Genomic DNA, 15,566 nt, shown 5'->3' with positions numbered 1-15,566 from the left:
TACTTTACACTATACTTACAGACTATAGGAAAGCAAACTCCCCATTTAATACATTTAAAACCTAACATTCAATCTAGGATGAGTATATCAGTTTGGATGGATCAGGGGAGTGTGTTACAGAATATATGAAGACTTTGGTAGTGATTAAAGGATTCATGTTCCTTTTTTAAAACTTTTTAAAATTATAGTTGATTTAATGTTCTTCCAATTTCTGCTGTACAGCAAAGTGACCCAGTTACATACTTACACACATTCTTTTTTTCTCATGTTATCTTCCATCATGTTCCATCACAAGTGATTAGATATAGTTCCCCGTGCTATACAGCAGAATCTCATTACTTATCCACTCCAAATGTAACAGTTTGCATCTACCAACCCCAAACTCCCAGTCCATCTCACTCCCTCCTCTCCCCACTTGGCAACCGCAAGTCTGTTCTCTATGTCCATGAGTTTGTTTCTTTTCTGTAGATAGGTTCATTTATGTTGTAAATTAGATTCCAGATATAAGTGATATCATATGATATGTCTTTCTCTTTCTTACTTCACTTCGATAGTGATTAAAGGATTCATGTTGCTTTGATTAAATACAGTCAGGAAAGTTACATTAAAATCGTTAAAGGAACAACAACAACAAAAAAAGACAAAAAAAAAAAAAAAAATGGAGTTCCCGTCGTGGCGCAGTGGTTAACGAATCCGACTAGGAACCATGAGGTTGCGGGTTCGGTCCCTGCCCTTGCTCAGTGGGTTAAACGATCCGGCGTGGTGTAGGATGCAGACGCGGCTCGGATCCCACGTTGCTGTGGCTCTGGCGTAGGCCGGTGGCTACAGCTCCGATTCGACCACTAGCCTGGGAACCTCCATATGCCGCAGGAGCGGCCCAAGAAATAGCAACAACAACAACAACAAAAAAAGACAAAAAGACAAAAAAAAAAAAAAAAAAAAAAAAAAAAAAAGATCGTTAAAGGATGGAGTTCCCTGGTGGCCTAGTGGGTTAAGGGTCCAGCATTGTCAGTGCTGTGGCTCAGGTCACCACTACAGCGCAGGTTCAATCCCTAACCCAGGAACTTCCATGTGCCAAGGGTGCAACCAAAAAAAAAAAAAAAAAGAAAAGAAAAGAAAAGAAAAAATTCCTTAAAGGTAAAAGGGAATGATATATACCAAATATAAATGCTGGAGTTCCTGCTGTGGCACAGTGGAAACAAATCCGACTAGGAACCATGAGGTTGTGGGTTCAATCCCTGAGCCTTGCTCAGTGGGATGAGGATCCAGCGTTGCCGTGGGCTGTGGTGTAAGTTGCAGACATGGCTCGGATCCTATGTTGCTGTGTCTGTGGTGTAGGCTGGTGGCTACAGCTCCAACTGGACCCCTGGCCTGGGAACTTTCATGTGCCGTGGGTGCAGCCCTATAAAGACCAAAAAAATACAAAAACAAACAAACAAAACAAATATAAATGCTGAGCAGCCATGAACAACTATAAGAACATATATATATATATTTTGTCTTTTTCTTAAAGGCCACACCCATGGCATATGGAAGTTCCCAGGCTAGGGGTTGGATCAGAGCTGTAGCTGCTAGCCTACACTAGAGCCATAGCAATGGCAGATCCGAGCCACAACTGCGACCTACACCATAGCTCACAGCAACATTGGATCCTTAACCCACTGAGTGAGGCCTGGAATCAAACCCATGTCCTCATGGATAACTAGTTGGGTTTGTTACCACTGAGCCATGACACAAACTCCAAGAATATTTTTAAATGAGACATTAAAATACCAGTTATGGGAATTCCCACTGTGATGAAGTGGGTTAAGAATCCAACTGCAGTGGCTCAGGTTACTGGGGAGGTGCAGGTTCAATCCCTGGCTCTGCGCAGTAGGTTAAAGGATCTGGTATTGCTGCTGTTGCAGTATAGGGCACTGCTGTGGCTTGAATTCGATCTCTGGCTCAGGAACTTCCAAATGCCATGGGTGCAACCATTAAAGAAGAAGAAGAAGAAAGATACCAATAATGAGATAAATTAAAAAAAAAAAAAATCAATGAAACCCACAACCATCCCAATTTGGAAACTGTATGGGATTAGAGAGGGTACAAGAATAGAAACAGAAGTGCCGACCCTCTTACCTGTTGATGTGCTCCTTCGACATAATACGTAGCTATAAGCACAGCAAGCAGCAGTAAAAAAGACACCACAACGCTTTGACGATGCCATAATCTTAAAAGCAAATTTTAAAAAAGAACTATGTCACAGTCACATTTTCAGGATTTGTCACACTCAAAACATTTCCTGTTGAAGCAGTTAGGTTATTTAGTTCAGCTATAGAAGCAGTTCTTTCTGGATTGAGCTCTTTTCTCCTTAAATATTAGGTCTCTTAGGGTGCAAAAGGGGATCAAGAGAAGATACATGGGTATAGAATCTAATTTCTTAGAAAGGCCCCACTGTAGCCTTTTCCTCACCCAAAGATCAATCTTATATCCACCCAGCTTCTAGCTGAGACAGGCATTATAATATAATGGAAAGAGCATTGGCCTTTAGGCAGAGGACCTGGATTGGAGTCCCTTAAATAGTGCACTTTGAGTAAGACATTCAACCAGTCTGATTCTGTTTCTTGTTTTGAAAATCGTAACGATCATGTATTTGTTTTACCTTCTTTGTGGAATTGCTATAAGGATTAAATGAACTAGACAATGTTACAAAATGTTTTATAAATGGTTAAGTACAATAAAAATGTAAGGTGGTATTATAGATAACTTGGAAAGGTAAAGCATAAAATGACTGAGGCAAGTAAAAGTTCGACTTGCTCTTTTGTGATATCTGAAACAGAGCTTATGAGCACTTTTTTTTTTTTTGCTTTTTAGTGCCACACCTGTGAAATATGGAGGGTCCCAGGCTGGGTCTAATCAGAGCTACAGCTGATGGCCTACGCTACAGCCACAGCAACACCAGATCCAAGCCACATCTGCAACCTACACTACAGCTCATGGCAACTCCGGATCCTTAACCCACTGAGCGAGGCCAGGGATCGAACCTGCCACCTCGGGTTCCTAGCTGAATTCGTTTCTGCTGCACCATGACAGAACTCCTCACAAGTATTAAATTTAACAATAGAATACAATTTCCATTGCAGAGCCCTTTTTCATTGGCTAAAACTACCAGTAAAAGTGCCACCTATCCTGAACTCTGACCTACTAAAGAATCGGTCTATCTCATGTACACGGGCCTGACTTCTCCTGAAGGTAGAGCCAGAGGAAAAAACTTTTTGTTTTCAGTGTTCACCTCTGCATAAAAGATTCAACCTGAGACAATGGTCAACTGTAATAACCCAGCGATCAAACAGCAATATGTTTCCTTAATCTGTTTTTCTTCAAACTACACATAGAAAATAAATATGTTCCTATAACATTCTAAATTAATCCATTTTGACAGAGCAGACTGCAAGGAGTAGGAGACTGCTGAAGACTTAATTAGTCAGTAAGGTTTATATAAAAGGTAATGGAAGACTCTTTACTTTGAGGTCCATTCCTTCAAGATTACTAAGGTTTCCAGAGAAAAATACTGCAAGGTAATGAGTGGCTGTCTCCACAGGACAATATTCTGCCTTTCTTCTCGATCCCTCCTTTTCTTTTCATTCACCGAAGAGGGGTCTGAAAAACATTAGTGCAGAAGTTAAAAGAGAATGCTCACTTTGTCCAATCACTTTCAAAATTTACCTACCCTCCACCTCACACACTAAGGACTGCATATAAACTTTAAAAAAAAAACAATACTGTGCACATTGTGACAAGTCTAGGCTAGGTACTGCTCTACTCTTAACATTATTTTTGGAATTATTTTATTGTCAGGACACAAGGTTCTCTTATTGTACATTACTGAATTCTAATTCTAAATTATCTCACGTTCTACGAAGGGCAATTTAGTATCATATTGTGGAATGGAGTGGTTTAGCACTCAAAACATGAAGGCAAACTACTTGGTTCCAAATCCTGGCTTTGCCATCTACTAGTCACGTGAACTTGGGCAAGCTAGTTAACTTTTCTTTTTTCTTTTTTTTTCACTTTTTTAGGGCCGAACCCGTGGCATATGGAGGTTCCTGGGCTAGGGGTTGAATCGGGGCTATAGCTGCCCACCTACACCACAGCCACAGCAACGCCAGATCTGAGCCACATTTGCGACCTACACCACAGCTCATGGCAATGCCGGATCCTTAACCCACTGGGCAAGACCAGGGATGGAACCCATGTCCTCATGGATCCTAGTCAGGTTCATTAACCACTGAGCCAAGAAGAGAACTCCAGTTAACTTTTCTATGCCTCAGTTTCCTTTTCTCTAAAGTGAAGATAAAAATAGTACTTACTCTTCAGGGTCTTGTAAAGATTAAATGAGTTAATATATGTATGTACATGTGTGATTAAGGTTAGTTATCATTGGTAATAATAACTCTCTCAGCATCATCTCTCAAAATTATAAAGGCATATACCCTGTCACTCAACAATTTCATTTCTAAGAATGACTAGGTGTAAGGGGAAATACTTTTGTACAAGTTTATTCAATGCCTTGTAATTTATTCTAGTTAAAGATTATAAACAAATGTTACTGACAGAGGAATGATTAAAATATGAAACTCATACAATGGAATACTAAGCAGCCATAATAAAGGATAAGTTCATCACATACAATCTGTAGGATATTTAAGCAAAACACCCCAAGTGTACTAACATTACTTTTAAACTCCAAGAGGGTAGGCAATAGTGGAAGAATATATAAATGTATGTGCTTGTTGAAAGAAAGGAAAGAAAAAATAACACGCAAAAGCTCCCAATGGGAAGAGACTAGGATAGATGCAATGCCTAGTTCTGAATCCTGAAACTCTTGGTGAAAGGATGTAAAATGTATTAATAATTAAAGTAACCCAAAAGTAAATAGGTGCTACAAAATATATTCCGCAAGGCAATGTAATGATCAAAACAAACAAATGGAAACTACTACTCAGAGAGCCTGCAGTTCTTCCAATAGAAAAAAAATTTTCTCCCTCTCTCTTTCTCTGGCTGCGCCTGTGGCATGTGGAAGTTCCTGGGCCAGGGACTGAACCTGTGCCACAGCGGCAACTCAAGCCACTGCAGTGACAATGCCAGATCCTTAACCTGGAACACTACAAGAGAACTCACAATAATCTACTTTTAAAAAAAAATTTATTTTAATTTTATGGCCACATCTGTGGCATATGGAAGTTCCTGGGCCAGGGACTGAATCTGAGCCATAGCTGCTGCAGCTGCGGCAATGCCAAATACTTTAACCCACTGTGCTGGGCCAGGGACTGAACCCATGCCTCTAAAGTGACCCAAGCCACTGCAGTCTTGTTCTTAACCCACTCTGCCACAGCAGGAACTCTACCTATATTCTAATTTTAACATTACAAAATAGCATGATAAAACTGAGTACCAAACAAAGTAAAAAAATATTTACCACACCACAAAATTAAAAAATAATAATCCTGTATCTAGAACACTGCTGATGTGACTATGGTCAGGGTGCTTCCACTATCACTGTGAAAAATCACTTTACAGGCCCTTATATAGCCATAATCTAATTTACTATGTAGGTGAAACAATCTTTTATAAGATTTATTAGAATTGTATGTATCATATTACATATAAGATAGTATTTTATTAATAAAAGATAATAAATATCAGATATACTCCTATTTTATTCCAATGAAAACGGTATCACTTAAACCCATATATTTTTTCCCTCCAAACCACCATATTTCACCTGTGAAGCTTCCGTTATATTGTTCCTTGTTCATTGCTACACGTCTCTGGTCACAATTTTTTCCATTCTCTGCCATTTCATAGATCAATAACTCTTCAGGAGCTAATAAAACAGAATAGAATCCAATGATATGTTACATACCTCTGCTTTATGTCTGTGACTGAATGAAACTGAATGCAAAAACTATATGGTAGTAATACCTGACATGATATTTCAATAATGTGTTTATGCTTTAATTTTATGTATTTATTTATTTATTTATTTATTGTCTTTTGCCATTTGTTGGGCCGCTCCTGCGGCATATGGAGGTTCCCAGGCTAGGGGTCGAATCGGAGCTGTGACACCAGCCTATGCCAGAGCCACAGCAACACGGGATCCGAGCCGCATCTGCGACCTACACCACAGCTCACGGCAACGCCGGATCGTTAACCCACTGAGCAAGGGCAGGGATCGAACCCGCAACCTCATGGTTCCTAGTCAGATTCGTTAACCACTGCGCCACGACGGGAACTCCTAATTTTATTTTTTATAATCACGATTTTTTCTATAGAAACTCTAGGATAAGTATTAAAAGCCATTTTAATACTTTTTCCAAACAGTTATTCCAGTGGTTTTCCAGATTAAAATCTGGAGGCAATTTATCCACAGATAGATACAGTAAGTACTGATAATATATAAGGCCTAAAGTCTAATTCATAATTTAGTATCATATACACTATCTACTCAAATTTTACCAATTTTTCAGTCCTTTCAGCATTATTAGGAAAAAAACAGATTATATTACCAAACATGTCAAAAGTGCTGACACACAGATCCAAGACCAATTTTATTTAGGAAACAATTCTCCTGAAAAAAAAAATGATATGGGTACAAGATGAAAGTTTTAAATGTTTAAGATAAATGCACTCTTTATAGTACACTTCATAATAAGTGTAAATGTTTACTTTAAATGCCTGTATTACAACATAAAAATTGTGCTGACATACTTATTCTACACAAAAACACCAGATTACCTGTGCCTGTATCATTCTTTCAAGTGCTAGTAACGTAAATCTTTCTATTCAAAAAGCCACCACCACTTCAATAAGGTCTAAATGCTGAGTCTTCTGCATGTGCCTGGAGTCCTTTTAGACTTATATTCAGCTGATTAGAATAGGATATGGTCATGGGTTCAATCTTTCTTTAGTTTGTTAGCTGGAGCTATTTTATTCCTTGACTAAAATTCTAACCATAATTACTCTTCCTAAAATTTATGCCTCACAGAGGAAAATAACTGAAAGACTAAAACTTTCATCACTCCAACAGGTCTCTTCTTTTAGACATGATCCATTTGTGGACATCTTTGTTTTGTTGCCTTCATTTCTCAATAAGCAAATAATTATATCAGGAAATAAAGCATAGGTTTCCATTAGTACAGACGGATAGTCTGGAGCAGAAGATCATAAGTCTAAAATCTGGATGTGCATACTAGATTTGTCACTAATAGTTGTGTGATCTTAAGTCTCATTTTTTTCTAAATCTTGATTTTCTGGATCTACGAAAATGAGAACAAAAATTCTCACTTGCGCAGGATTGATGAGGATGAAAGAGTGTGTTTGGGCATGAAGGTGTGTGTGTAACTATAAACGTCAATACATCAAAAGGGTAGGAGGTTTGTGAAGCAGTAAACCTAGCAACTGTCTATAATAGAGAAACTACTTCATAGCACAGGCGTGATTACTACGGCATCAGGAATGTCAATGTCTTTCATCCAACACTCATTTAAAAAGTTTCAGTGTCTGTAATGAGCACTGAAGATATAAACATGAGCAAGACAAGATCTTTGTTATCCTGAAGGCCATAGTCTGGTAGGGAAGCCAGATAAGCATAAGACCTGAATTGTAATATAATACCATGAAAGAGATATATAGTAAATAACTTAGGAAGAACACAGGTTTTAGAATCCAAAAGAACTGGATTCAAACCCGAACTTCACAAGTATCTATTCTGACCTTGGGCAAGTTTCTAAATCTCTTTAAGCATTGGTTTCTTTAGTTTGTAAAACAGAGATAATATAACACACATTAAATGGTTACTACTGTGAAGATTAAATAAGGTAAAGTATATAAAATATATCACCTCCCTTTTTATATGAACTCAATATATATAGTTATAATGATGAGAAGGAGGAAAAAAGCACAGGAGAAAGTATGGGAGCTCAGAGGGCAATACATTCGGAGGAGCCACAGAAAGTAAAATTTGATTCTGCAAATTCAAACCATACTTATGTGAAAATGTTTTCAAAAGATAAGCAATTATTTAAAAAAAAGAGATGAAGGGAGTTTCCATTGTGGCTCACCGGTAACAAACCTGACTAGTATCCACGAAGATGTGGGTTCGATCCCTGGCCTTGCTCAGTGGGTTACTGATCCGGCGTTGCCATGAACTGTGGTATAGGTTACAGACTTGGCTTGGATTCAGTATTTCTGTGGCTGTGGTATAGTCAGCAGCTATAGCTCTGATTTAACCCCTAGTCTGGGAATTTCCACATGGCACAGGTGGGATCCTTAAAAAAAAAAAAAAAAAAGATGATATTTTGTGACAATCTGTAAGATCAAAGCATCACAACAGGTTCACAAAGTATAAATTTATTCCATAAATCATGCTTTCTGGGTTTTATTCAAAAAATTAACTGAAGATACTTAAAATGGTTATAAAAGAGTTAAAGATTTTCCATCTTCCAATCATTCAACCTGAAGCCATACTTAAGTTCTGTAAATAGTTAAAACTGTGTGAACTCAGATTCAGCCAAATTCTGTAGGAAATTCATTTTAGAAATGAACAGCCATTTACCTACATCACAGTAAAAAACAATTAATTTGTAGTGAAAAGATAAAGAAGGCACAAAAGAGCATATGTGTTATGCAGAAAACATCCTAAAACCTTTCCCTCTGCAAAACACTGATAATTAAACTCATTTCCCCAGTTTTAGTTTTTCCCATGGTATCATCTTTAAGAGACAGAAGAGTTTTATCCAAAACAACTTCGGTCCATTTAAGTTCTTACTTAATAATAATGATATTACGCAATTATTCAAAGATGTGTTAAAGGTATTTCAACAGAAATTTTTATTTGAGCAAATAATGTTTTCTTACACAATATGTTGGAAAAGAAAACAGCCTATTTCCTACTCCAAATACTCTCTAGGAAAAAAAAAAAGTCTGGAATTTTGTTTCGTAAGAAATAACCTAAGAAACTAAGTTATTTTCTTTTAATTAGTTTACTTCTGTACAAATAAAATAAATTCAGTTTAAAAAATAACTTGAAAAACTTTTCCATTCTCAAAAGAACTATAAAGTCAAACTTTGTAAAGAATCACTTGCGTCCTAAACAGTTAAGCTTACAAGAACACAAATTATTTTTTTGCATTTTAACCATTTTCCAAAATATTTTATCCTATTTCCTTGTCTTTTAAGATTCCCTTTAAAACATCCTGAGGAGTTCCCATTGTGGCTCAGCAGGTTAAGAACGTGACTAGACTCTCTGAGGATGCAGCTTCATCCCTAGCTTTGCTCAGTGGGTTAAGGATCAGAAACTGCTGTCCCAGGGTGCAGCATAGGTCACAGATGTGGCCTGCATCCAGCATTGCTGTGGTATAGGGTAACAGCTGCAGCTTGGATTCGACTCCTAGCCTAGGAACTTCCATTTGCTGCAGGTTCAGCCTTAAACATAAATAAATAGGAGTTCCTGTTGTGGTGCAGCAGAAATGAATCTGACTAGCATCCATGAGGATGCAGGTTCGAGCCCTGGCCTTGATCAGTGGATTGGGGATCTGGCATTGCTGTGAGCTGTGATGTAGGTCACAGACACAGCTCGGATCCCACATTGCTGTGGCTGTGACTGTAGCCGGCAGCTGTAGCTCAGATTCGACCCTTGGCCTGGGAACCTGATATGCCATGGGTTTGGCCCTAAAAAGCAAAAATAAATAAATAAATAAATCCTCAATTCTTTTGTCCCCATCTTCCTTGATCCCATATACAATCTGCAAAACTACAATGCCCCTGGAACAACCTGCACTCTTATGGAATGACTTACCAGCTGAACATAGCAGGAGAGGAAAAAAAAAAAAATAACACAACTGCATGGCCACTTTATTTAATTAATTAATTAATTAATTTTAGTCTTTTTAGGGCCAAACTCTTGGCATATGGTGGTTTCCAGGCTAGGAGTTTAATCGGAGCTGTAGCAGCCGGCCTATGCCACAGCCACAGCTACGCCAGATCTAAGCCACCTCTGCGACCTAAACCACAGCTCACAACTACAACGGATCCTTGACCCGCTGAGCGAGGCCTGGGATCCAACCTGCAACCTCATGGTTCTTAGTCGATTGGTTTCCCCTGCACTCACTTTAAATTCACTGATTCTTTCAACAGATATTTACCGAGTACCCATCGTGTGAGTTATGATTTGAGACATCAAATCCAAACTTCAAATTGATGTCATTCCTACTGATACTTTTTTCTTCGCTACACCTGCAACATATGAAAGTTACCAGGCCAGGGACTGAACCCACACCATGGTTGCAGCCTGCGCCGCTGCTGTGACAATGCTGGATCCTCAACCACTGCACCACAAGGGAACTTCCCTGTACTTTTTTTTTTTTTTTTTTTTTTTTTTTGCTTTTTAGGGCCACACTCGTGGCATATGAAGGTTCCCAGGCTAGGGGTCTAAGTGGAGCTGTTGCTGCCGGCCTACGCCATAGCCACAGCCATGCCAGATCTCAGCCACGTCTGCGACCTACACCACAGCTCATGGTAATGCCGGACCCTTAATCCACTGAGCGAGGCCAGGAATTGAACCCGCAACCTCATGGTTCCTAGTGGGATTCATTTCTGATACGACATGACGGGACCTCCCTATTCTTTTTTTTAACTCTCACATTTCATTCCTTATTTTTTTCCTTCAAACTTTTCCCTCCTTACTCTCAGGTATTTACTTGGAATCAAGAAAACAAAGGGGGAATCCCCCAAATCTTTTTACCACCGAACCTACTAAATTACCCGTATTTTCAGCCATGTGGGCATTCTTCCTCTCTTTACAGCTGGAGCAGTGTCCTCTACCAGCAAAGGACACTACACATTTTGTATATCATCCCTACGCACCTTCTCAGGGACTTTGCTCCTTCAGTTCTCTCTCTCTGTGTCATCTTTTCCCTTTATTGGATCATTCTCATGAGCAAACAAGCATTATCCAGCATTTCCCACTTCTCAGTCCTTCATAAACTTATTTCTCAAAACAGCTGTCTATATAAACACAGTCTCCACTTTCTCATCACCAAATCTCTGTTCAATCCATCAATTCATTGCAATATGCCTCTGTTTCAACAAATCAAAAGAAACTGCTTTTGTTAAGGTCACCAATGACCTCCACATTACCAAATCCAATGGACACGCCTTAATGAACCTCATACCATAACTGAGCATAAGTAACCACTTCCTCTCTTGAAATACTCTCCCCCGTTTTTCTTCTATTTCTCTGGCTACTCCACTGACAGCACCTACTGCTCTACTTCCTGGAGTTCTTCAAAGCCTAGTCCTAGACTCCTTTCTGAATTTTTTGTCCACTCTCTCCTTAATGATGTCATCTCTTGTCTCTTTCAAAAGTAGAAAATGGTCCCATGCAAAAAGAGTTAATGAATATTCTGTAAAAGTCATCACAACCACAGAAGAGACCTTAGAAGACATTTAAGTTGATCCTACCCTACAATTCACAGATAAAGTAACTGAGTCTCAGAGGTAAAAGTGATTTATACAATGTCACCGAACAAGTTAGTGACAAATGTGGGTGTCCAGATACAAGGTAGTCTCAATAACAGTAGAAAGGACATCGACCTATTGGTAAGACATCCCCAATCTCAAAATGAAATTTAAGATTATTTTACTGTGAATTTTGAAAGAGATAAAATAAGCTCAATCTAAGAGCTGGTCCATACATGTGATTTAAGAGTTGAAGGCACAACTCAAATCTCATCAAGTAGGGGTACCCTATGTTAAACTGGGACAATAACTATAAAGGTAATAACTATACTACCTGAAGGAGAAACAATAATTCAAGGGGGCTGGTTTTATGATGAAAGGGAGATTCAACAAGACAAAAACAGAAAATGTATCTCCAACACAGTGCAGAAGACTTCTAATTTTTATGTCTTTGGGACACACAGCATCATGACTACCACAGGCCTTTGATTATCTTTGCCATCTACATTTTTTTGTTTTTAATGGCCGCACTTGCGGCATATGGAAGTTCCCAGGCAAGGGATCGAATGTGAGTGGCTGCGACCTATGCCTGACACTTTAACCCACCGTGCTGGGCTGGGATCGAACCCAAACCTCTACAGTGACCCAAACAGCTGCAGTTGGATTTTTTTTCTTTTTTTTCTTTTTATAACCATACCTTCAGCACATATATGGAAGTTCCCAGGCTAGGGGTCAAATGGGAGCTGCAGCTGCTGGCCTACACCACAGCCACAGCCATGCCAGATCTGAGTCGCACCTGCAACCTATGCTGAAGCTTGCAGCAATTCCTAATCCTTACTTAACACACCGAGTAAGGTCAGGGATCGAACCCGCATCCTCACAGAGACTAGTCAGGTTCTTCACCCACTGAGCCACAAAGGGGAACTCCAGCAGTTGGATTCTTAACCCACTGCACCACAGCAGGAACTACTGCCATCTACATTTGACTGTATGTTCACCAAATAATATTGTGATTATAACCTGGTCTCCTAAGCAGATTAATCTGAACTGTTTTGACTCATAATACTTCTGATACCCAATGTGTTGGTTTTTTCCACACCAATAATCAATCTCCTAGCTCTCCAGACCTGGGTGTGTCCCTAGTGAGTGTCCCTATAATTCAATTCAAACACAAATACACAGTTAGCATCAGACTCCATAGGCTTAAGAGCTTCGTTCTCCAAGACTTCTCTCACCTCAGATATTAGTCTCATGTATTAGATACCTACCCTTTGGTCATATTTGGCTAGGAAGCCAGGAGTACCCTCAACTCCCTCTGTTCAGGTTCAATTACTTTCTAGAACAAACTCAGGAACCTGGAAACAGTCTACTTGCTATAAAGTTTACTATAAAGGATACAACTCAGGAACAGCCAAATGGAAGAGATGCAAAGGTGAGTTATGTGAATCATGGGAGGTGTGGGAAGAGGTGTTATGTGTGGAATTTCCATGCCCAAGCACAGCATCCTCCCAGTACCTCAATGTGTTCACCAACTTAGAAGCTCTCCAATCATCATTGTTTAAGGGGTTTATGGAGGTTCTATCATTTAGGCTTGATTGATTACATCGCTGGCTTCTGATGAATAACAATCTCTACCCCCACTCCCCTACCCAGAGGTTGGAGGATGAGGCTGAAAGTTCCAACCCTCTAACCATGTCTTGATATTTTTGGCATCTAGTCCCCATCCTGGAGCTATCTAGGGGCCCAACAAAAGTTGCCTCATTAGAACAAAAAAAGATGTTCCTATCACATCACTTAGGGAAGGTATAAAGGATTTAGGAATTTTGCACCAGGAACTGGGACAAAGACCAAATACATATTTCTCATGCCACAAATTCTATGTAAGGAGAGAATATATTAGTTATGGGCCAAATTGTGCCCCCCTCATCCCCATTCATATGCTGAAGCCCCAATCCCCAATGCAACTGCATTTGCAGTTAGGGCCTTTAAGCAGGTAATTATGATTAAATGAGATCCTAAAGGCGGGGCCCTAATCAGAACTGGTGTCCTTATAAGACGAGAAGAGACACCAGAGAGCTTTCTCTCTGCATGCACAGAAAGGAAAGGCCATGTGAGGATACAACAAGAAGGCAGCCACCCACAAGGCAGGAAGAGAACCAGCATCTTGATTTTTGGACTTCCAGCTTTCAGGACTGTGAGAAAATAAACTCAGGACCCCAAAGCTGCCAATATGGTACAAATGATGTGAGGCCAAATCAGGGCAAGCAGCATTTGGACTAGGTATTTCACCTGTACTCCATACTCCAAGACTGATTATCTAAGTCTGCTATTCTAAGTCTGTTCTCTTTTCCACCTGAAAATAGTTTTATTTCTTTGGCAATAAAGGAATACTACCAAGATCAACTTGCTAGTTGCATAACCTTGGGTGAGTCATTTAAGCATTTGCATTTGAGTTTATTTGTAAAATATCCTCATTCCTATTCTCGTGTCAACCTTAAATGCCTTTTGTGTTGTTTTGGGGAACTCAGTCATTTAGTTTCTCAAGAAACTGCTTCAAGAGAAATTAAATATAATTGTCCCGCATAGTGGTAGGCACATAGCAGGTGTTCAATGTTAGCTTCTCCACACTCTTTTCACGAATGTCTCAACTTTCCAAAATAATCACAGTGAATACCTCCCCAGGGCACTTGTTTTCCATTTTTCTATACAAGAGCCTGTGTAACTGGTTTTCATAGAAGCATCCACAGAAAAATCTTAGTTTGTTACACTGGATAACAAAAATGAATTATTTTTCATGAATGCAAAGATTTCAAAAATTACCAAAAGCACACCCTGTTAAAATTATTACAGAGTGGGTGGGGTGTCACTACAGGACTTTGCTTCAGACGTCTGATGTCTCAAAACCACTTTGGCTCAAAAAAAAAAAAAAAAAAATGTTATAGGGTAAAAGGACTCTAGCCAATGAAGTTAGGATAAGATGAAATGAAAAAAATTTTTTGGCTGCTCCCAAGGCATGTGAAAGTTCTCAGACCAGGGAAAGAAGCCACACCACAGCAGTGACCTGAGCCACAACAGTGACAATGCCAGATCCTTAACATGCTAAGCCATCAGGGAACTCCCAAAATAGTCATTTTTAAGGAGTTCCCATTGTGGCATAAGGGAAACGAATCTGACTAGGAACCATGAGGTTGCAGGTTCAATTCCTGGCCTCGCTCAGTGGGTTAAGGATCCAGTGTTGCCCTGAGCTGTGGTGTAGGTCACAGACTCGGCTGGGATCTGGCATTGCTATGGCTGTGGCGTAGGCTGACAGCTATGGCTCCGATTCAACTCCTTGCCTGGGTACGTCCATATGCCATGGGTGCAGCCCTAAAAAACAAAAAACAAACAAACAAAAAAATCATTTTTAAGGAGAGCCATTTTTCACAGTTCAGTGAAGCAGTACTGATTTTGGAAATTTGTTACTAAACAGTGTCAGTCAAATTCCTGGGTGTGGGAATAAATCCAAAGTATTACTAGTCTTTTTAAAAGACTTGAAATCTCCTAAAAAAGGAATCAAGCACATGACATATTCCTGACATTCAATGGAGCTTTGCTGTGAGAGTGTTCTATCAATTTGAACAGCATGCATCTACGTTAGTTTTCTAAGAATGAAGTTGTTCAACTCTATAGGTTTGTGGATGGGATGAGAAGACAGAAATAGGAGAGAAACATAACTGAAATATTAATTTTCATTGTGAAGATATATCTAGATATAAGAAAAGCTTTTAAAAGGCTATAACTAGCAGATTTTATTATTTTGATAATTTTAACAATAATTAATAAATTATTATTATTTTCCCGCACCCACAGCATATGGAATTTCCTGAGCCAGGGACTGAATCTGAGCCATAGCTGTGACCTACACTGCAGCTGCAGAAGCACTGGTTCTGAACCTACTGCACCTAGCAGGGATCAAACCCATGCCTCCACAGGACCTGAGCCAATGCAGTCAGATTCTTAATCTACGGCACCACAGTGGTAACTCCTATAACTAGCAGATTTTAAATACAGCTGTGGCATTTAAA

General features: G+C 39.4%; 1 protein-coding gene across 7 annotated transcripts in view; it reads right to left on the bottom strand.

Moving 5' to 3' along the window:
• Positions 1 to 15,566, bottom strand: part of VMP1 (vacuole membrane protein 1) — a 134,434-nt gene that overhangs the window by 108,853 nt on the left and 10,015 nt on the right. For 5 of the 7 annotated variants that reach the window (XR_014821294.1, XR_014821293.1, XR_014821295.1 and 2 more), the window contains exons 2-4: positions 5,768 to 5,869; positions 3,507 to 3,642; positions 2,122 to 2,212 (exon numbers count right to left, since the gene is read on the bottom strand). Coding sequence is in view for 4 of the 7 variants with exons in the window: in XM_084985038.1 (XP_084841164.1) it covers positions 2,122 to 2,212; positions 3,507 to 3,642; positions 5,768 to 5,843 (303 nt within the window). In the remaining 3 variants the exon portion in view is untranslated. Of the gene's footprint in view, positions 1 to 2,121; positions 2,213 to 3,506; positions 3,643 to 5,767; positions 5,870 to 6,551; positions 6,614 to 15,566 lie in introns of all 7 variants that reach the window. The other 2 variants (XM_084985037.1, XM_084985040.1) reach the window with 1 other exon arrangement.

This window comes from Sus scrofa, chromosome 12 (genome assembly GCF_054392235.1).
Source record: "Sus scrofa isolate SSC_HxYL_T2T_F1_AM1 chromosome 12, Sscrofa_HxYL_maternal_Yorkshire_Landrace_v2.0, whole genome shotgun sequence".
Taxonomy (NCBI): domain Eukaryota; kingdom Metazoa; phylum Chordata; class Mammalia; order Artiodactyla; family Suidae; genus Sus; species Sus scrofa.
This window is presented reverse-complemented; position numbering and strand designations above follow the sequence as displayed.